The following is a 24,323-nucleotide window of genomic DNA, read 5'->3' as shown; positions in this document are numbered from 1 at the left end:
ACGGTAGTGAGTGAATAGTAAATCACTGTTGTCAGAAGAAAATCCCATATATCCATTTTTGACGTTTTTCAGCTTTTGACATAATTTGAAAATACCTGTTGTCCTTTATATTGTGAATAAATTTCATGATGAATGGATTAAAAGAAACGGCCCAAAATGACTTGACTTACATTAAAAGTAAAGTAGGTTTTTTCCTTCTCCTGTAAAGTTACCATTTTGGAGATACGAGGTTTTCTTCTGACAACAAACAAATGCTTGTGCATAAGGGTGATATTAAAATGAACAAAAGTATGGACAGAATTTTGCAAATACCACTTTTTTCCAAATGGCTGCTACTACTTTCTTAGCTATGTGACACAGAGTTGACCAGGATGATAGAAAACAGTGCACTTTCATGCAAAGAAAAAAAAAATGGGCCAAGCCCAAAATGAGAAAACATAAGCTTTCAATAGTCTTTACAACAAATTATTAGTCAGTAAATTAGCAAGAATAAAACCAATAGATGCAGTAAGTTGGCATGAGAGAGCTTTTCCCTTCGATTTCTTTAAATGTTGAAATCTTATGTGTAAACTTGCAGACAGCCTTTCACAGAAAGATGAGTCGATATTGCTCCACTCAGCATTGACGGCTTCCAACAGCTAGTTTGTGTTTAACGTGAGAAAAAATATTTTCTATAAGGTTTAAATCTGGACTCTGCCCAGTCCAAAAACATCAGTAAAAATATTAAAAAACATTAGTATGTTGGCCTTGGCACTCTTTTTTTTCCACATGAGTCTGTCATACAGTGTCACGGGCAAGTCTAATTGAGATTACTTAACAACTTGTCACAGCTTCAGGCAAGTGTGATGATTTAGGCATTAAGAATTATGCTAATTATTGGGGTAAAAGCTTTCATTACTGGCGAGCCACATTAGCCTTGTAGCTCTAAGGCAAAACTAAAGAAGCAAACCTCAGACACTGAACCATAGCTGTCAACTGTCATATTTTTTGCCTTTGCCATAGTGTCACATTCGTGAATGCAAAACTTTGGATTTTCATACTTCAACGCGTGAGTGTAATTTTTTGCCAAACTACTGCTTTAATGAGGCAGATTGGTAAATCACACTCTTGTTTAATTATGCTCTTTTCAAAAAGAGCAAAAACACCCTCTGTTTTGATTTAGTTAAGCCTTTCAGTTCTGCTATAATGGATCATTTCCAAGGGAGGGGCCATGAAGGGCACTGGCCCCAGAAGAAATCTAATTGACCCTTTAAGTTCCTCCCTTCAGTCACCACCTCCAAGCATGATTGCTACACAAACTCATCGCCGTTCAGTAAAATTCTCAGTGTTTGAGGGGTGACACTCACGTGAATCCTGGACAGTATTAACTAACAGGAGATACTGCAAATGATGGTACTGATAAATGGAACATTTGTGCAACAGATGTTTGTTGAGCTGTTGGTTTCATTTCACATATGAGGTCTTTCTTCAGTAGCTTTACAACAGTGGGTGCAAAAAGGCTACAATGTCATTTTTTATCATTGGGCCTCATTCAGAATGTCTTCTTAAATGTGTTTTTGAGAAAGGTCCTAAGAAAAAAGGGTTATTTTATATTTTCTAAAATGTTTCAAAAAAAATTAAATTGAGCATTTGCAAAAACAAACTCAGGAGTGAACATAAAGGGAAAAAAGTAATGGTATAATTGCTGTCATCTAGTCAGCTGCTTTTTTATTCAGTTAGTAGGGAAGAGTGGAGCCAACACATTTTGGTTTTTGTTGAATACTTTTAAAAATTTTAAGTTGGAATAATCATATTTTTATACAAGCAAAATCTACATCTTTGCCACAAAAAACACTTAAACTTTGTTTCTAGCACCTACTGTTCATGTTCAATTCTAGCCAAAATGAGGAGAAGTGCAGTGTTACAGTTTAGCCCATGGGTGGGTTCACTGTAACAGATAGAGGGTCAGTTTAACACCTGCTAGAAAAAGTCTGATCAATCAGTGCAAACAAAGTTAATTCAATATAATTCTATGTTGTAAGAAATACATACATTTTTCAACCATACTGCTTTATATATTATCATGTATAAGACAGACAGACAGATCAACTGACAGATACACACACATCAAATTACATATGAGACTGAGTGTCAAACAATGACAGCTTTATATTTTGTCCAGTGAAGGACAGCAAATAAAAAACATCACAGATCAGTAAAAAACATTTCTTCTGAATAACTACAGCTTTACCAACTGATAATGTTACTTTCATTAATATACTTATTTAAAACCAAAATACTGACATCTGAAAGATACTAATAAAGTAAAATAAGTTTTTTCTTAAGTGTGTTCTTGAGAAATGTCTGCAGCAGTGTGTAGATTTTGTTCTTACCTAAGACCAAATCCCAAATAAGAAAACCCCAAAAAATTTTAGAATCTTCATGAAAACTGCATTTTAAAAAGAAATTTCTTCTTAAGCATAGTTGGTGAATAAGGCCCAACGTTTGCAACCGACTTTTGAGTACCACATTATCTTTGACTGAAATTGATGTAAAACACACTGATTTCTATGGACTGTTGTAGCCACAATGAGAAGTACGCGATCGTCTGCAAATTACGTCCCAAGTGGTGATCCCAGGGGTCCAAGCACCCCACACCTTGTGGAGCCAGTATAGGCCTTTCAGCAGATATAACATAGACAGTAGGTAGAGATTTTAGAATGACCCCTATTTAACTGTTGTGGAAGGATCTCAAAGGAGATGTCTGCCAAAGCACTAACGTTTTGACCTTGGTATGGTAAGCAATAGCTTATTTTAAACAAATAATTCAAAATACCTGGAAAGCAGTTTGACATTTCACATGACTTGTGTTGGCATAGTTGTTGAACTACAGTAGGGTGCCCAATCCTAAAACTTTCTTTAGAAGACCAAGCCTGTGGAACTTGTGTAAGGAGTTGGTTTCTGAACTTTGTTTCTTAAACTTTGTCACCTAAAAAAAAACCCAGAATCACCACTGGATGTAGTGTTCAATATTTAGAGTATTGAGTTCAACAAGAATGTATTAAATGATACATCATGTACTGCAATACTTGTCAGATTTGTCAGTGTCCACTAGTCCCGCCTGCGGTGCAGTCTGTCGGTCAGTTGCATCACGCAGTGCCGTGGACTCGCGGCATTTTGCTTCAACAGAGCTGAGAAATCCGTGGCTCAATCTCTGCTACTGACAGCGTGAATGACTGTGAGATTTACTAAACTCTGGCAGAGTCTGACGCTCGGAGATGTAAGTGCGAATGAACGGTACACACGTATGAGACAAATGACTTGAGAAATTGGAATGTGAAACAACATTCAGCAACGTTTTTGCCGAGCCAGAGAAACTGCTGAGTGATGTTCACAGCACAGGCTGATCTATTTATTGTTCGCTTCTGTTTTTAACTGGTTTTCAAATTGAAAATATTTTGCATTTACTTCTGTAGTAAAATATTGTTTTAATGACTAATTGTGATAAAATATATTATAATATATTATAATAAATTATAATAAAGTAAATGGTAAATACATATAGTAAATAAATAAATATATATAAATACATATATACATGCATACAATTTTCTATCCCCTGTAAACCCTGCTTCTCATTTATCTTCCTCAGACTCACAAATTGCATATGATGTCAAATCACGTTCACATCACATTAACACAGATGCGTAGCTCCCTTGTAGTAGTTCCATACAAAATATATAAAAAATATATTTTAAAATAATATATACACATATGATATATATACACATATGATATACACCAGTATTGCACCATTCCCAATGTGCAGTTTTGTAACAGTAATATAGTTATAGTTAATAGTATATGATATGTATATATGATATACACACACACACACACACACACATCATCTAAACCGCTTATCCTTCTGGGTCGCGGTGGGGTGCTGGAGCCTATCCCAGCTGTCATCGGGCGGAAGGCAGGATACACCCTGGACGGGTCGCCAATCTATCGCAGGGCTATATGATATACACATTTCTATATATGCAATTTGTGATATATATATATATATATATATATATATATATATATATATATATATATATATATATAGATAGATAGATAGATAGATAGATAGATAAATAGATAGATATAGTGCCAAATACAGTAGTATTAACATATAACGTGCAGGAAAGTAACTGTGGTAAGTGATGCTGTGGTTACATTGTGTACAAATACTAAAAAAATTACAGTACATATACATATTCCAAAAGCAAATGCCATTCAGCTTCATATGTTTCATTGATGACAAGGCATTTATGAAAATACAATTATTAAAAAGTGGAAATATATAAATATCAGGACTGCTTATGGGTAAATTAGAGTTAGTATCATTATCGGTGCTCGGTATCAGCCAATACCTAAGGGTCAAGTATCTGTATTGGTATCAGAAGGGAAAAAGTGGTATCAGTGCATCCTTAATTGAAACAGTTCCAAACTCTGGGGCTGGGAAGACCCTGCTAGCAGATACAATCCATGGAGGGAAAGTAAAGTGAAGGCTTGTGAGATTCAGAATGCTACCATATATTTTTTTCTACTTCTCTATCTCTCAATCCTGCCATTTTTATCCTGTTCCGTGATAAAACCACAGCCCTCCCAGTTTCACCTAAGGCCAAATCAGATCTTTATCCCACAAAATGTCACTCTGAGCTACAGTGTGACAGTATCCATCTGACAGAGTGTCTCATTTCAAACTCCAGTTTCTGCTTCAGATTGGCTTTGACTTGGACTTGACAAGCCGAGCGCAATAACTACGTTCTTTCTGGACTTCATGCATGTAAATTGCGACATATTGATCAAGGCGCTCTCCCTCGCGGCTGCCTATGTAACCGAATTCCTCCTACATGGCATGCTGAGAGGATGACTGATGCGAGACAGTGAGGTTGCAGCCCGAGACCAAAAAGATCCGCCTCGGCGCCAGCCTGCGCGATCCACGGCTGCGTTTGTTAAGGTCTTAAATCTCGGAGATTTCCCTTAAAGGCAGGGCGCCTCTTTTGCCGCAGGCTGTAAGAAAGTCGATCGCATTTTTTCTGTCAAGGCGGCATTAAACGTTGTCTGGGGGCCAAATCTCTCTTTCTCGTGCAGCTTCGCCGCCCAGTTTCTCTCAGAGCCCTTTGAGGAGCGTGCTGAAAGCCCGCACTGGCACCGAGGTGACCCTGGAGTGCAGGCCACAAGCCTCGCCAAGAGCCATCAGCCTGTGGAAGCGAGGGAGTGAGATGCTCCAGAAGAATGAAAGGTGAAATAGACTGCATAATCTATAGTGGCTCTCCTCTGCACACATATGTACTGTCGAACATGCACTCAATAGGTTTGCACCACCGCTTACTCTAAACATACACAGCACCAGTTTGAAGACGCCTACTCGTTTTTACTGTTTTCCACATTTTAGATCAATATCAAAACCCTCAAAACTGTACATTAAGTAGGGCTGGTAAGGTTAACGCAACAAAATGATTGACCTCATTTAATTTTTTAACACTGGTGACCCTTCAAACCACCCGTAGAAGTGAAGCTGAAGTCCGCTGTATGTTGCTCTGATAGAATCCGTGATTGTAGTGCTCTCATTTAAAAACAACTTTTAAAGAGAGACTTTCGGTGTTCATCTCGTGGCAAGGGTGCCCAAACTTTTTGTCTTGTGTATCTGTGTATCTGTACAATGTACAGACAAAGAAGGCAGGTGGGTTTCAAATCAACCTTTTAAAAATGTGTTTTAGAACATTACATTATCTTTTGTTATCAAAATACTTTAAAAATACATACAGAGTCTTATTTAATATAAAAATATGTTAGGGTAAGTTTTGGGTGGGAATCACTTGATTTTTGTGTTCTGGTTCATGTGAACTCATTATTTACGCAATGAAAATAATATTATTAAATCATTGAAAGTATGCCTAAACCTTTTTTCTTGGGGGTTTGGTTTGTGGTGGGCAAAGGGCTAAAAATACAACACGATGTACACATAAAGTAAAACGATTATGAAATGCTTTTAAAAATGTGTTTTAGAACATTATCTTTTGTTATCAAAATAGTTTAAAAATACATGCAGAGTTATAGATAGTATAAAATATGTTAGAGTAAATTCTGAGTGGAAATCATATGATTTCTGTGTTCTGGTTTACCTGAACTCTATATTTACAAAATGAAAATAATGTTATTAAATTATTGAAAGTAATGATGCTTATTTTGTCCATTCAATGCAAAAAAAAAACGTATTTAAATCTTCGTTTATGGTCAGATTAGCAAATAAGACAAATAATTAGTCGTGATTAGCTACACGAAATAAAGTGATTCATTATTTTAATAATTTGACAGTCCCAGAAATAACACATGGAATTAGAATTATGCAGTGACCAAAAAGTCAAAATGAGAATTATATTTTTCATTTTTTGCACATTCTTAGCCGTCTCTCATCCAGCTTGATGAGGAACCACTGGGGATGTTTTCCCAACAGACCTGAAGAAGTTTCACATACAGTCATATGAAAAGTTTTGACGCCTGTGGTCAAATGACATGTTGTTGATTTTTTAAGAGAAAATAAGTTAACACCTCCTCTACCACTCTACTACACATTTTAATAAACAGTTACTGTTTATCTGCTTGATTTACCATATTGGAAAAAATATAAAACATAAAATGTGGCCTGTACAAAAATTGACACGTTTTCCCACCAAATATGTTAAACTCTAAAAAATAAATAATAAATTCTGCATTTAAATGTGCAGAAGAGTGTTCTCTGCGAGGATGTGTTAACTTATTATCACTTAGAAAATCAACAGCAGAGCTAATTTGACAGGGTGTGTTCAAACTTTTGTGTACAACTGAACACTGAGGGCTTAAAAAGTATTAGCAATTTTATTTATATCCATCTTATAAACTAATTTTAAACACTTCAGCATAAGTCAGTCAGGTGCGGCCAAACGTGTTTGAGTGCTACTGTACTTCTAAACTAGTGCTTAGACTTGTGCTTTATTGGTTTTCTTCTCCAGGTTATCTCTCTTCCCCAATGGAACGCTGAAGATTGCCAATGTGACTAAGCGAGACGGAGGCATTTACACGTGCATCGCCAAAAACCAGTTTGGCAGTGCGAGCACGGCAGGCCGGCTGTTGATCACAGGTTAGTCGCTCAAATTTTTCACTATAGTGCTGAAGTTTAAGTGTGGAGTTTAGAGTTTCAGATAGTTGCTGCTGTTGTTGTTGTTGTTTGTGTTAATCTCAGCACCAAAAAGCTCTGTCATGCATTTTAATGCATGCATGGACAGTGTCTGCTCTTGCTTTTGAAGTATTAATTTTCCAGTATAGTACACTTACAGAGAATGTCTGCTCAGCAGAAAGTGTGAGCGTTGATGATAAAGGATGGCCTGTATTATAGATACAGGAAACGGGAAAAATAGCTTTCATTCACATGTGCACATCCCTAACATATCATCACTGTAATAAAAAAAAATTATATTTGTGAAATGTTGGGGTTGACCGATATGAAAACTGAGTGATACTGATTTTAAGGGGCTAAAAATTCCGATAACCAAATATATCAGCTGATATAGTTTGGCTTTTAATTTTATACTCCAATAGTTTTAGTTTTAATGTGTTATAACATTTTTCCCCATACTAAATGTAAGATTTGTAAACATGTGACCAGTTTTTTGTTTATTTTGTCATTTCAGTTTAGTCTTTTTTTGCGGTCATGTAGTTAAAGTTGGTGTTCTTTATATCGGCCTCCTCAGCCACACAGCTTTCTTAGGTTATACTATCATCAAGAGGTTGTGAGTTCAAATCCCAGTAATGCTCCAACTGGGGGCTGCTCATTTTTGGGAGTTCAGGAGTCAGTTCCAGTTTCAGTTGATGGGTTGATTCTCCACAACATATTATCATATTAACTTTTACATGGGAATTCAGCTGTAAATAACAAGATGGAGTTAGTGTGAACTCAAGCCAGAATACCAGCAAGATTGCTACAGCAGTTTACCTGCACGAACCCTAACTGTTATAATTCTTGCAAATGTATCTGTTCTAGGAGGGCAAACATGACCAGAAACCGATACGTTAAAATGATGTCTTGATTAAAATCAGCAAAGCTCAATGTATCTGCAGGGTTTTTGTTTTTACAGTGTTGAGTTTTCAGGATTTCAGTAAAGAAAACCATCACTGGAGTATATTTTATACACAATTCTAATCAAATGCCTCTTGAGAGAGGCAGCAAAATCTGCCCCTTGAGCCTGAGAGGCTGCTACTGCCTCAAAACATGATGGAAAACTTCCATAAGACTTCTGTGTTTACCACATATAAACATATCAAATGTAGACAAATTCTAGTTACAAACATGTTTTTACACTTTGTTTAAAGTAAAATGCAGCCAATCTAGAGATGTATGTGTTGTAGAAGGATGCGTTTTTCAGACAAGGTGCCTAGATAGTGTGCAGAGTTGTAGCAACCAAAAAAGTCACTAATTGTCAGCACATTATTGGCGATAGATTCGCCGGTACACCGTTAGAAATAAAGATTCTGTGCAGGTACGTTTTTGTTTCATTAAGGTACAAACAATGTAAATGTTTCCTAAAAGGTTCAACAGTGGTTTTAAGGTCTGATTGTGAACCTTAAATAAGTGTTTCCAGGTGAAAAGTTCGTATTTGTACCTTTTCATAACCGAATGTTTTAAATAGAACAGTAAAATAAAAGCCTGGAGACGAGACGGGGTGTGTGGAGTCAGTACAGCTTAGAACATAGCATTTCAGTGGATTATGGTACAGTTATGTTCCCTGACTAAAGGTACTGAGATGGACCCTTGAGGGTCCCACCCCAGTGACAAGAGGGGGACTGCCCCAGTGACAGTGGCGTACCTTTATTTCTGAGAGTGTAGCGATAAAATTGTGGGTTATCACTATTGATCATTATTATAAACTGGCTCTACGTTACAGGAGAAAGAAAAAGTTCTTGTTATTTAAAGTAAGTCAATGTAATGTATTTCTATTTGTCCATTCATCATGAAATGTTGACACAATGTAAATTATGGAAATGTCAGCACAATACTTAACCCATTTTAAGCCCTATATACTGCAGTATGCTTAATCTTTCCCTACCACATTGAGGGAATTAGCTAATTGTGCAATCCTAAGAGACTCCCTGTCTATTCCATTCTCAAAGCCACGGCTCACTTATGAGAAAACTCAATAAAGTTCACATCCTTTTCCTTCCTATATACTCATCTGTGCCTAATGGTGCTGTAATCATACTGTTAATGTCAGCCAAGATTAGTGTGCCTATTGCTACTACTCTTAAATGCTATATTGTTATCTCCTCATTAAACTGCATGATGGATCTAGTGTTTTCTTACTTTTTGTCCCCCATTAAGCAGGATATGTGTTTAATTGGTACGTTTGTTGTGTTAAAGCAGAAAGTGTGTGTATGTGAGCGAGCCAGTCTCTTTTATGAATGTCCTGTCAGCTGTTTTTTTTTGGTCATTAGCTTTTTTGTTATGAGCCACAAGCTGACCCTTTTAATCTAGTGTAATTTAATTAGCATGACCTTTCCCTCAGAAGACATCCACACACCACTGCATCCCGTTCACTCCAGACGCCCTGCACAATGTATTTCCCCCTATTAAATCCCACTTAACTTTTCCTCGTGCCGACAGTCACCATAGCACACAGCAGTGCCTCTTAACCTTTTCACAAGTGTACAGCAGTTTTTAAAAAATGCAGGTGCTGTATTGCCAGATTAGATGCATGTGAAGTAGATCGGATCTCGGTTGGTTAACCCACCTGTTAGCTTCATCCCTCCATCGAAATGCAAGTTTGCCACGTTGCAGTGCATTAGCACCAAGGATAAACCACTTCACTGGATTGTAAACACTTCATTCACTTTCATAATATTCTAATATGATTAAGTACATCAGCTGCTCCCGAAGGTCTTTTGTGTAGCTTTTCAATATGCCTCTTAAAGGGCTCATATCCATCATATTCCCCTGAGGTCCACTTATGATGTTTGTGTGGTTTTATGGATCAAAAACAGTCATTATTCCTTCATACATGACCAGTTTTTAACCTTTCTATATCACTTGGTATCATACAGACTGTTTTTGGTACTGTGCCTTTAAGAGTGATATATGCAAATGATGTAAATGATTGACTGTGCCTCATTCAAAAAACAGTCTGGGCTGAAACACTCCTTATAACTTCAGTGTGAGTGGCTGAGGCTAAACTGCTTAATTGATTCAATATTATTATTTGATATAATTGAGTTTTTTCTTGACATCAAAGAAGCAAAGAATTCAAAACAGGCTTCACAGCTTAGTTTCCATAGATGTCCAGTGTGGACCGGGGAATGGACAGTACATTTTGAAACTTTAGCAATGTTTAGTATGGGTATCATACTCTTTAATTCCAAAAAGACGTGAAAAAATTGGTCTTCCATGATATGGGTTCTCAAAGCCAAATACTGACCATGCTTTATTGGTTCTTGGTCCTCTAAGACATCACTCAAACCACCCTGATTGACCATGCGTCAACTAAAACCAAAAATACTGGTTGAAATTCTTGTGAACTTATGAGTTTTGTCCTTACCGTCATACTGATATGTCACAAAATAAATGCAGAAGACGCAGCATACAAACAGTGTGAAACGCCCGTACTGTGCATGTAGTGAGTTGCAGTCAGAAATTAGGATGTAATGAGTAAATGAGTGAAAGGGAGAAAAGAAACTGGAAGCCAGTCTCTTGGGGTTAGCCATTAGCTGGTAGCCTAGCATGAGGATTAGACAGCTTTCCATCCATACCACCTACAGTGGTTCTCGCTCGTCCAGCTGCTTCAGGCCTGGTCCTCTCTACAAGCTGAGAGTCTCCAAAGCTTCTCGGTTAATACTGGTAGCGTGAATGGCTTGTGACATTTACCTCTCAGTCATAGATGAAACATGTGAGACAAACATAAAATGATATTTTTAGCACTGTTTTTGAAGAGCTCAGAGAAGCCACTGTGTGCTTTGCATGCACTCACATCCATCTTGTTTAGATGGTTTAGAAAGCAGTCTTGACTTCTGTCTATATATTGTCAATTTCCATTTTTACTATTTCACCAAATAAAAATTATTTAGATTTACTTCAGTTGTTAAATAGGGAAATTGGTAGGTTTTGTGTCGGATGAGCAACTGCCTCTTCAGATGAGCTAATAGGCTAACAGCTAATCTGTACAGCATTGGACGCTAATGGGGGCCGGTTATCTTCTGCACAAGATCTTTTCTCCTCAGTGGACGATGCACCAACATGTTATTTGTCAGAGAAATATCTTTTCATTGTTTCTGGACCTAGATAACATCAGCTAAGCAGTTAGCCTACTTAGCAATAAAGCCATGCTATTTCTGCCTAGTCATTTCCTGAACAGTGCATCCTTGGCTACATGCTTATGTTAAAGCACTTGTGTTTTGTAGCCCAGTGTAATAAAATATACATACTAATACAAAACTGTCACATTTTACAGACCTGTCAAAACATAAAAATGCCATTTCCCTGAACTGTTGGTTTGTGTATTTTCTGTCTTCCCATAATGATTCATAAAAAGTACTTGAAATAAGATTTCAGTATTTAAATACTAATACCTGGGATGGTTAACTGGGGTCTAAATAATATCTTTAAAATGATCATTTTATATTTGTATATTGGAGCAGTGTGTCACAGTGTTTCAGTAGATTTTCTGTAGCTTTCTGAGCAGAATAAAGCTGACGGATCTATGTTGGCACTGTGTTCAGAGCCGACCAGGATCACGCAGGGCCCCAGCAGTCTGGAGATCATAGTGGGCGAGAGTATTGTGCTGCCCTGCCAGGTGGCCTTGGATCCAGCCCTCGATGTGACCTTCTCCTGGGCCTTTAACGGCCAGCTCATTGACTTCCACCAGGACTCGGACCACTTTGAGAGAGTCGGCGGGGTAAGTAGAATGCAAGACTGGTCCCTGCCAGATTGTGCCATGTACTTCTGCCCTTTGTGACGGGAGCCAAAAGCACTGAAATGTCATGAACAAGGACTCAGATGACATCCACACAATGTAGCTCTACTTTGTGTTTCACCTTGTTATTGTAGCATGATTAGAAATGAATGTGCCAGTTAGCATAGCTCAAAATTCTGGGGCCTGTATGTATAGATGAGTCTGTAGTGCCCTGCTGAAAAACACAGCCTGAATTCAGTGCTGGTCTGTGCTGGTCTAATACTGGTCTGCTGGTTTAGCTGGTTACCCAGCATGGTCATGCTTGCTGACCAGAATACCAGCAAACAAAACACAACATATGCTGGTTTGACCAGCTATGCTGGTTGATGCTGTTTTTTTCTAGCAGAGTGATTGTTGGGCTAATTGTCGATAGTCAGTGAATGTGTTTCATGAAGGTATGCTAAGTCATGTTAAGGGATGCCCAGTGATGTCGTATCAGTATCGTTATGATTATTTATAGAGCACCTTTCATACCATGCCGTCATTCAAAGTGCTGTACAAATGAGAAAATACACAATTGAGAACAGAAATGAAAAACATAATTAAAACATGATTAAAACAATAGATTTAAAAGAGAAAAGCATTAAATTAAAAATCAAATTAGAAATTAAGTGAGGATAGTTCAAAAATCAAATTAAAATTTTAAAGTTAGATTAGGATTTAAAAAAGGTGCCATTACAGAGCAAAAAGGGCTAGAAATGCTAACAGTTGTCTGATGAGATTTGACCTATATTTAAGCAGAACTTTTAGATGATGCTGTCTTATATAATAAAATATCTACATTTTATTCATTTTACTGTATTTATAACCCTGTAGTAGTCCATCTGTTTCTCTGCATACTTTGTTAGCCCCCTTTTACTGTCCTCTTCAGTGGTCAGGACCCCCATGGACCCTCACAGAGCAGGTGCTATTTGGGTGGTGGATCATTCTCAGCACTGCAGTAACACTGATGTGGTGGTGGTGTGTTAGCGTGTGTGGTGCTGGTATGAGTGGGTTAGACACAGCAGTGCTGCTGGAGTCCTGACCACTGAAGAACAGGGTAAAAGGGGGCTAACAAAGTATGCAGAGAAACAGATGGACTACAGTCTGTAACTGTAGAACTACAAAGTGCACCTATATAGTAAGTGGAGCTGATAAAATGGACAATGAGCGTAGAAACAAGGATAATCATAGTCATAATGTTATGCCTGATCGGTGTACATATATATATATATATATATATATAAGATATGACTAATTGTGTTGTGCTCATTAGACAGTACTCCTCAGACTTTTATTCTGTACATCCCTCCCCTTTGGTCTCTCTTACCTCTTCTTTATTTTGCCTATTTTTTCTCTGTTATGCTCAAAGCAAAAAAGCACTATTTACACTAGGCTGGTTCCAAATTGCCTAATTAAACAAGCTTAAACAACTAACTTAAACTGCTCTAGAATCATTACCAACTTGAGCTCACCTTTCCCCTGAAAGAAACTAGCCCTCTTCACTTCTTTCCTTCGTTTTCTTTCTGTCTTTGATATCGCACTTTAGTTTTCTTGGGAAAACGCGTGATTGTGTTTCAGCTCCATCTTTGATTAGCCACATTTTAAGGCTGAATCTCTGTGTGGGCCAGAGTGAACCGTTTGGGTGTTTTTTATGTCTTGCTATCTCCCTGCTTATTTTTTACGGTTGGAAAGTTCTGTTTCTCATCCTATTTATTCTGCCAATATTAGTTTATTTAGCACTGTAATTGCCTAAAAACTGTAAATTGGACATCAAAACAAACTTTATGTTCCTTTTTGTAACCTCTGCCCACTTCTGTTCCAACTTCAATGCTCCGTATTCTGTCGTTTGTTCGTTCATGTATATATTTATTAAGTTTAGCATTTTCATTTTTGTATTTTTAACTTCTTCTTAAAGGGGAATTCCACCAATTTTTCAAAATGTCTGCCTTCAGTTATTTAAGCAATTGTACAGACTGCCAGCCCAAATCCGATTTTTGGCATATCCACATTGAATCCAGATTGATTTTTGATAGTCTGGAAAGCAAAAAACCCTGAAAAAAATCTGATGTAAAACGCATTTGAAGGTGGTTTGAAATGCATCTCAGTCTGGACGCTCGGACGCTCAAATCAGATTTCAAAGTGTTCACTGTTCTTGAATCCCAGCACAGTGTTGTTGTCGTAGCGAGCAACACAATAACAACACTGTGCTGGGATTCAAGAACAGCACCAAAGATTCATGCTGATTCCAGGCTCTTTTGAAGAGTTTGGAGGGTGAGATGATGCACCTCCATCTCTCCTGCATCTGTTTTTGAAATCCACGTCACCAGCGTAGCTACATAGTTACTGATGCCTACACTGTAAATAATGATTGTGTGTAAACTTAAAAAGTCAGCAGCCTAGTTGCCTTAAACATTTTCACGGAACTTCAAATAATAAGCTAACAGAATGTGAAACAAATTTCTGGTAACTTGCAATTAGAAGTTCAGTAAACTCAAAATTTTAACCAAGTTACTTACTTTTTGAACTTTTCTGAAACACAATCAATTTTTACAGAGTACGTCATCAGCACAGCAGCCCATGCAGGTCGGCTGGTGATGTCTACACACACAAATCCAATCTGATCACTTGAAAATAACAGTGCAGACAGATCTGACTTGAGAAACTAATCCGATTTGCCTGCAGTCTGAACAGAGCCTTTGATGTGACTATTCAGAGTAGTCTGATGTGAAGAGCTCCATTCTGAAGAAACTGAAAGAATTGTTCACAGTGGTGGTGAAAAGAACCAGACGTCTGAAGAGTTCAATGCCCCTAAAAGCTCCCTCACAGAAAATGATTACATGAAATGGTCATGAATACATAACTCATGCTCAAGCTACAATGCGTGAGACATTGACTTATGACAGTTTTGAGAAGATTTTGGTTTAAAATGCAGTATTTAACATTGATTCGTAGCGGAGAGGTAAATGCAGTGTATTGTAAGGCAAAGGTGTGCTCAAAGAAATTGGGTTTCCACTATTTTACCATCATAAAAGCCCAGAAGACAGTGTTTGCAGGATTGTTTGGATTGTAAAGAAAATGTCTATATTGGCAGTTTTGACATTGTGATGGTAAGTGAACCACTTCACATCAAACCACTTGGAATGACATTGTTAACATCTCAACCATTGAACTATGCAGACATTTTTAATAATGATAAGAATTCCCCTTTGACATCCACTGCTTTTGACCTCGCTAACTGACACACATGGCAGTATGTAAAACTGAACCTTCTCCTTCAGAGAGTTCTGGTCCTCATTACTGCCGTAGTTGAAAAAGAACATTCCGGACGATTTCCATTCACTTGTTCTGGGTCACTCCATTGATGACCTACATTGACAGTGAATGAATTGCCATGATTGGAGAACAGTCTGTGCGATACAGTTTGCAAAAGAGAAAGGGGCCACATCAATTAAAACTGTGTTTTTTCCCTATTTTTCTTCCTCCCAACATCTAATTTTTGCACCTCAAGGGGGAACATTCCTTATCGTCAGTCTTTGCTGTAATTGAATTTGCATACCTATTTGTGTAGCTAGAGCCCTGAAATAATTTCATAATGAGTTTGCTGGCATGAACCAAGGGCAAGGCTGGCACAAGTCAAATGATGATTTGAAATCCTGCCTCGAATTGCCAGATAAGACACTGGGCTTTGTTGAATGTGTTCCTTTTTTAATGTAGGACTCAACCGTTTGTTCTCAGCTTGTCCCTGGCAAATTATTTAAATGAGGAAAAAACAATGTCAGAAGAAAGCGATTATTTATCAAGTTACAGATTCCCAGAGTGCTCATGGAAAAACATTCAAGGCAGTGCGCTGGGGTTTTGTCACATTGACGTGGTCACACCTCGGGCTCTCCTCTCGGTGGTGGTTACAGCCGACAACGACATATGCTGACACGGGATGTAATGAGATGCTGGTTTTTCACGGCCTCCCGTTTGTGGAGATTACCGCTTCCCATCTCGGCTGCTTGGGATGAATACATTAGCATAATTAAACAGCACCCAACCTCCCCGGCCTCCCTCCCCGACTGTCAGAGCTGGAGTTTTCTCGCTGCCAGCTGCTTGACGTCCTCAGAGACAGAGGCCTTTTGTCTGGGACAGTGACTTGTCAGAGAAGGGGAAGCCTCCCGATGCAGCAGCAGTTCCAGCCCTCTTTGCAACCTGCGGCCCACCGGCCTTCTTGCATGAGTTGACATGTGGGCTGGGTTCTCCAGAAAAAAACTTGAGGGAATGTTCTGTGACTCGTGTCTTGGTAACCTAGATTACCCCTGAGTGAATCATCCCTCCACGCGCTTCATCTTAGGAGCTGAAAGCTGCATGTTGACAGGGACTTTTGGGAATTAATTCCATGTGGATTGTGCATACATATAATATATATATATATATATAGTCATTGTCCATTTTATCAGCTCCACTTACTATATAGGTGCACTTTGTAGTTCTACAGTTACAGACTGTAGTCCATCTGTTTCTCTGCATACTCTGTTAGCCCCCTTTTACCCTGTTCTTCGGTGGTCAGGACCCCCATGGACCCCCACAGAGCAGGTACTATTTGGGTGGTGGATCATTCTCAGCACTGCAGTGACACTGACGTGGTGGTGGTGTGTTAGTGTGTGTTGCGCTGGTCTGAGTGGATCAGACACAGCAGTGCTGCTGGAGTTTGTAAACACCTCAGTGTCTGGACCGAGAATAGTCCACCAAAAATATCCAGCCAACAGCGTCCTGTGACCACTGATGAAGGACTAGAGGATGACCAACACAAACTGTGCAGCAGCAGATGAGCTATCGTCTCTGACTTTACATCTACAAGGTGGACTGACAAGATAGGAGTGTCTAATAGAGTGGACAGTGAGTAGTCAGGACTCCAGCAGCACTGCTGTGTCTGATCCACTTGTACCAGCGCAACACACACTAACACACCACCATCACGTCAGTGTTACTGCAGTGCTGAGAATGATCCACCATCCAAACAGTACCTGCTCTGTGAGGGTCCATGGGGGTCCTGAGCACTGAAGAACAGGGTAAAAGGGGGCTAACAAAGTATCAGAGAAACAGATGGACTGCAGTCTGTAACTGTAGAACTACGAAGTGCACCTATATAGTAAGTGGAGCTGATAAAATGGACAATGAGCGTAGAAACAAGAAGGTGGTCATAATGTTATGTCTGATCGCTGTATGTATGTATATATATAAATTGATACGTTTGTACACAGTTGTCCACTTTCACAGCAGACGTTGTCGTGAAACACAGCCGCAGACAGTCAATACAGTCAATATCAGTTAGGCAGTCGATTTGATCTGTACTCCTCTGAAATCCGCATTCGTTTTACATCTCACGCCGCTGTGACTGCAGCTTTTGATGAAAGACGCTTTCAAATACCAACATCTACCGACTTGTGCCTCCCCTGTACCGACAGTTATTTATTCCCCATGGTGTCAGCGTGCTTTGTATTTTATTTAGAACAATATTAGCTCTCGTTATGTGTGTCTTGCTGCTCCCCAACCCGCCCCCCTCCCCCCCGCTTATGTAATTACGGAATAATTAGTATCTTGCCAATTAGCCGGAGCGTGTTTGTTTTAGCGGGCTCTTGTGTGCGTCTGGGAGAGCCGGATAGGAGCACAGCCCGGAGGCTAGTCGGCAGCGCGGTCTGTTCTGTCTCGCCAGGGACATTTTAAGCGGGGAGGGTGAGTGTCCCAGAGGACGCGGAGACCTTAGGGCCTCGACGAGATGCAGACAGTTTTGGCTTCAGTCGCGGCCACATGTCACAATTCCTCATTGCTCAGTGTCGAACCACTTCGCAAGGTCAAAGACAAACTCCCTGACACTCTGAATGTTCACCCTTTGTTATCATCAGCTGCTTGAGACACTCAAAGTACTGACTCACTGCCTGTGGTTGAGATAATAGTTTAGCATAAAGGCAAATGAATACATTTTTCCCAGTAGCCTAAACGTATCCTTTGCATGGTGAAAGCGTTCTTCAGATTGATGGAGAACGTGCTGTAGATAGTTCTATATAGAACCTTTTTGAAAAAGGGTTCTACGTTGCACCAAATAGGGTTCTGCTATTGTTATGATGTCAAGCTTCTGACAATAGAAGAACCCTTTTTAAAAAGATTCTATATAGAACCATTTATAGCACATTCTACATCAATCTCAGGAACGCTTTCACGATGCGAAGAACCCTTTAATCATGCAAGGGGTTCTTTGAGTGTTCATGGTTCTAAGTGGAACCATTTTCTTTATTACATGACCCTTGAAGAACCATCATTTTAACCCTTGTGTGGTGTTCAGGTCTGTGGGACCCATTTTCAGTGTTTACCAAAAGAAAAAATGATGTGATTTATTATTATTTCAACCTCAGATTCTTGTCCTTTGCTCATTTTCTGTGAAGAACATATAAAATAACCCATTTTCAGTGTCTTCACTCTGTTCACCCCCCACACATTTATATTACACGTGTGGTGTTGGGTGAACCTGCAGGGGAGTAAAAGTGTGGAGGTGCTGTGTCCTTCACTCTGTTCTCCTCCTACATGGCCTGCTGTTCGTGTGTGTGTGTCTATGTGTGTATGTGTTTGTATATGTGTGTGTGTGTGTGTGTGTGTGTGTGTGAGGGTGGACAACATGGACAGGCTGCTGACTGGCTACAGCTGCTAAAGGAGAACCCTACGCTGGACACTTGTGATATTTTAAACATCTGGTATTTTCACATAAATTGTTATGGCTATATTGATTTAAAAAACAATAATGTGGTGGGTCCAGCAGACCACTGAGTAACACACACATCAACACCACACAAGGGTTAAGTGTGCACTGTAAATTCTACTGTATACATTTACAATTATTGTTTTTGTCAAGTTATCTACCTCATAACATTTGATCACCACTTTTCAAACATATTGAGTTCTAGATGTGAATTTTATTTAAACCTTATTCTCATGTTCTCCAGCTTCTTTTCAGAATCATCCACAGCTCTGTTCATCAATTTGGATATGTCTAACGCTTCCTAGCTTGCTATGGTAACACTTTACTGTAGAACAGTGTTCTTAAGGCTACATGACACCTATATAAACCCTTCATAACTGACAGAGAGCCACACAAATAAATAAGTATATAGATTTTGCTTTGAGTGACTTTAATTTTGTTTATTTTATTAAAACAAATGATTAAACGTTCCATTTTGAAACTAATAAAACAATCATAATCAACATTTGGTGAAGTTTCAATAGAGACTGTTTCGGTAGTGACAATTCTTAATGTTCCACACTGATTTTCAGACTTTGGGACTTATTTATTCCAAAACAATGGGATCTAACTGCTCAACATGTGGCCATGAGGGACAGGGATGCAGCCTCACCTCCTGCTCTAAAATGCAGAGGAGTGGCTAAAATAAGGCTCCGCCTGCAAATCTAAAACTCTTTTTTAAATTTATTTTTAATCTGTAATTCAACTTCACTTAAAAAGAAATCAAAAATATCTACAAATGAACAGTAATGCCATATCTGGAATGGTATCCTAATCACTATATCCTGCACTTGAAAATCTGGATCACTATACATACATACATACATCATCTAAACCGCTGATCCTTCTGGGTCGCGGTGGGGTGCTGGAGCCTATCCCAGCTGTCATTGGGCGGAAGGCAGGACACACCCTGGACAGGTCGCCAGTCCATCGCAGGGCAGGATCACTATACAGAACAACCCTATTATGAGAAACAGAAATCTGTGATGGTAGTAAACGATTTCGGACACTACGTCATACAGGTAGCTCGTTACTGTGCGACAGCAAATTTCATCGCGTAAACTCTACAAACGTCGTGCTATAACTGCTGAGTCTGACTGCACACGTGAGAGGAGCTCACATCTGTAGCAGGTCTGAGGAGAGCTCTGTGGAGAAGCTGCTGTTGTAGCTGGGTTCGCTAATTCTCCTCAGAGAAGCTGCGTGTGAATCTTCAAACTAAACAACGCAGTGCATTATGGGTATCTCCTATCCCCTAGGGTACATCAGTTGTACGCTACTTATTGCAGTGCACTGTGGGTCTGTTTGAGTGCAGTGGATCTTCTGCATGTTGTTTTCAGACACCACAACAAAATGCAGAACCCCCCAAAAAAGTGCATTAGATGTGTAAAGTGTAAATGTAGGAGTTAGGGTTTGGGACAGACACCTCACTATAGAAAGCACCCTATAAATGATGATTTGGTTAATATTTTGATTATTACTCTCTCAATGAATGCCTTGAGTTTTAATAGATCATAACATAATCTTTGTAAATATCTATGGTCTGAATATTTCATTGTTTCTTTTTTTTAAATCGCTTGTGTTTGCTGTGGGAACGCAGTTAGAGCAGACTAAATAGAATGGTCCATATAAATTCTTATTCCAATCAGCTTCGTTTGTAATAAAGTTTGCATTTATTCCAGCTTTGTTGACACGTTGACATAACACATATGTCAGATGACACTGATCTTTTTTCTGTCATTAAGCTGTGGCATAACACTTTCTGTGGTGAAGTGACATTATTACAACAACTGATTTCGCAGCTCAGTGTATGTCACACTGACATAATGCTGATAATGTGACAGCTTGCAAAGTCAGACTGGTTGAACAAAAGTGAGCATTTTCTGAGGCTCCTAGATAAAGTGAGCTTTGTTTTAACAATTATATGACTTTTATGAATCCATATTTCAGTGTTATGTATTTTCTCTGGACATTTGGTAAAATGGGTTTGCTGTATAATGACCTATGAAATAGGACTAGTGTACATTCTTCATATTATACATTTATCTGAAACCAATTTGAGCAGTAGTGCATGTGCTGATTTAGACACAATGCTAACCGATATGGTAAAGATTCCCTTACTTGTTAGCTATATAAGCTTCATAAGCTTAGCTGTGGTGCAGAAATACAGACAGACATTTTAGACGGTAAACGTGTCATGGCCGAACTACATTTGGATCAAAGGGGGGAAATTGCTGGCACTCTTGGGAAAAATTAGCTGACAGTGAAAAATATGAAAGGTAGCATTAACCAAAGATGAAAAGAAATCAATAGAAGAATCTGTGTTTTTTTTTTTCTCAAAAAAGAACATGCATTGAACATGCGTGTGATTCAGGCCTCTGATTTCTTGTCTGTAAGATGAAGAATCATAATCAGACCCCATTTGAACACATGTGCCTTGGTAGAGCGGCAGGGGATGTTGAGTTTGTACATTAGCAGTGGATTTTCACGAACTGTGCTGAAATTTTATTTTGATATTTCCCACAGAGGAATGCCGGCGACCTGATGATTCGAAACATCCAGTTACACCATGGTGGGAAGTACGTCTGTATTATTGACACTGATGTGGAGAGCTTGTCTGTGGATGCAGTTTTGATTGTGAAAGGTAAGAAAACCTGCTGTTAAATGTAGTTTTCCTCTGTAAATCTTCTATTTCTTGAAAGAAGCCTGTATCACATATGTGTCTTGTTCAGTTCTAAGGCTCAGAAGCCATTTGTAATGCTCCGAGAACTGGTCAGAAGCGAAAGTGTGAGCTTTGGTTAGCCAAAGACGTAATCCAGAAACAGGCCAAGGTCAAAACCAGGATAGACAGTCCAAAACGCACGGGGATAAAAGAAGTAATCAAAGCCAAAACAGAGATTTCCAAATGAGCCAAAACACCAAACAGGGAAATCCAAAGACAAGGTCGAACAAACAATGCAGGTAGGTACACAGTGAGAACAGACAGGTGAATAACGCTCAGTATGCTCTGTAAACAGTGCCAATACTTCACAAAGACAATGTAAGACAAACAGGTGTTTATACAGAGACGTGAAATGAGGAACAGGTGTAAACTGTTAGTATTCAGATGACTTGGAGTGAGGAAGTGGATTGTGATTGGTGGAGGTAGTATGTGCAGGTGTCATGTAATGTCCCCTGAGATCCTGGGAGATGTAGTTCATGGACTAGATGGAGTGAGGAGCACTACAGGGCATGTAGACAGGAAGCGTGACACTATTAACCCCTTAACGTTTCGGGATTTATTACATACTAAGGATTATTCAGTAATTACAGGGACTTCAGTATAAACTAACAGAGCTATTCTTATGTTATAGAAGTGTGTAATAAACCTTTGGACCTGCTTATTAAGGAGTTAAAAGGGCAAAGTTCTCCCAGAAACGTTTAACTGTATTAAGTGACATTTTGATATTTTTGACAATAATTACATATTGATAAAAATCAGCATGAGAATACCTGAGGATGATGAGGTGGATCATATGGCAAAATGATCACTTCAGACATGCACTTAATAATCCAATAACTGCAGGAAATCGGATTTTGTCAGTTATCCGATCAACGCATTTACATGCTCTTGAGGTCGACATGAATCGGACAGCAGATTTCTGCTTTGCAACCAGCCAATAAACTCATAGAAGAAGACGTGACGTAAACATAATGTAAAACTCAAACGTCTTGCTGCAGCTTTTAAAAAAACATCGCACCACTTTACCTGAAAATATAAACTTACATCATCTAGAAGATGAAGAACATTTAAATCCTTTATTTCATCAAGCATGTATTTGGTTTCAGAGTTGCTCCAAATGTGTTTTGCTGCGTCTCGCGCCGATGCTGCTCGCTTATTTCCGGTACTGCAGTCTGTTTTCGCACATGCTCAGACTGAGAAATCCGAAAGAAATCAGAGTAAGAGTTTACGTGCACTGAGAAATCGGATAACTGAGCTAAAATCCAGCCTCTTAATCAGATTTGAAAATCGGAGTATGCTGTTTACATGACCATTTGAATAATCAAATAACTGCAGAAATTTTGATCGGATTATTGACTGCATGCAAACACACTCATTATCACGTTATACAGTATTTATCACAATATTTAGTTTTTCTAAAGTTTATTAAGTTGGTACATCAAAACAATATTGTCAAAAACTATAAATACAATGATTTCTATTTAGCAATTCACACACTGAACTGAACTAAATCTGGTTGAACAGGTCTAATGATGCTCTCTAATTTCAGTGTTCTTTAAGTACTAGCTATGTGCACTATATGCTCAACAAAGCAAATTGTGGAGTAACGATAAATATCATCACACTGTCCACACCTGAAGTGAAATAAGGAACAATTTAGCTTTTAAAAAGTTCTGATGATAGTTGTGCTTGTTATGTACCTGTGATAAGGTTAAAACCTGAGGGCTCCATCCTACATTTTTTGTATTTGATTTTGTTGTTGTGGTTTTATGTATCAAAAACTGATGACTTCAGTATGAATGGGCGGAGATTAACTGCTGTAGCCTGGATGGTTATGAAGTGGATTATTTGCCTTTTGTGACATCAAAAATTAAGCAACGAATTATGTGTGGCGTGGGAATGAGATCCTAATGTATGGCCACGACTTAGTAAGGTGTGGGAATGAGATCCTAATGTATGGCCATGACTTAGTAAGGTGTCGGAATGAGATCCTAATGTATGGCCATGACTTAGTAAGGCGTGGGAACGAGATAATTAAGTCATGGCCACAACTTACTCAGGCGTGGGAACGCGATCCTAATGCATGGCTACGACTTAGTAAGGCGTGGGAACGAGATAATTAAGTCATGACCACACCTAAGTAAGGCATGGGAATGAGATCCTAATGCGTGGCCACAACTTAGTATGGTGTGGGAATGAGATCCTAATGCATGGCCACAGCTAAGTAAGGTGTGGGAACAAGATCCTAATGTGTGGCCATGACTTAGTATGGTGTGAGAATGAGATCCTAATGCGTGGCCACAGCTAAGTAAGGTGTGGGTACAAGATCCTCATGTGTGGCCATGACTTAGTAAGGCGTGGGAATGAGATAATTAAGTCATGGCCACAGCTTAGTCAGGCATGGGAACGAGATCCTTATGTGTGGCCATGACTTAGTAAGGCGTGGGAACGAGATAATTAAGTCATGGCCATAACTTACTAAGGTGTGGGAATGAGGTCCTAATGCATGGCCATGACTTAGTAAGGCATGGGAACGAGATCCTAATGTGTGGCCATGACTTAGTAAGGTATGGGAATGAGATAATTAAGTCGTGGCCGCAACTTAGTAAGGCATTGGAACGAGATCATGCCTTGTTAAAGCTGCGGTCAAAGCTTAATTATCTCATTCCCACGACTTACTAAGTCGTGGCCATGCATTAGGATCTCATTCCCACACCTTCTAAGTCGTGGCCATGCATTAGGATCTCATTCCCACGCCTTCTAAGTCATGGTCATGATTTATTTATCTCTTTCCCACGCATTATTTTTATTTATACAGGATGTCACCAGCAAGGCTCCG

The 24,323-nt window shown here is 39.0% G+C and overlaps 1 protein-coding gene across 2 annotated transcripts in view; it reads left to right on the top strand.

Moving 5' to 3' along the window:
* Positions 1 to 24,323, top strand: part of cntn3b (contactin 3b) — a 125,744-nt gene that overhangs the window by 75,224 nt on the left and 26,197 nt on the right. For both annotated transcript variants that reach the window (XM_036571553.1, XM_036571555.1), the window contains exons 10-13: positions 5,125 to 5,275; positions 7,026 to 7,153; positions 11,776 to 11,951; positions 21,289 to 21,406. In XM_036571553.1, coding sequence (XP_036427446.1) covers positions 5,125 to 5,275; positions 7,026 to 7,153; positions 11,776 to 11,951; positions 21,289 to 21,406 — 573 coding nt within the window. The remainder of the gene's footprint in view (positions 1 to 5,124; positions 5,276 to 7,025; positions 7,154 to 11,775; positions 11,952 to 21,288; positions 21,407 to 24,323) is intronic.

This window comes from Colossoma macropomum, unplaced genomic scaffold (genome assembly GCF_904425465.1).
Source record: "Colossoma macropomum unplaced genomic scaffold, Colossoma_macropomum, whole genome shotgun sequence".
Classification (NCBI taxonomy): Eukaryota; Metazoa; Chordata; class Actinopteri; order Characiformes; family Serrasalmidae; genus Colossoma; species Colossoma macropomum.
The sequence above is the reverse complement of the archived record's forward strand: the minus strand, read 5'-3'. Positions and strand labels throughout refer to the sequence as shown.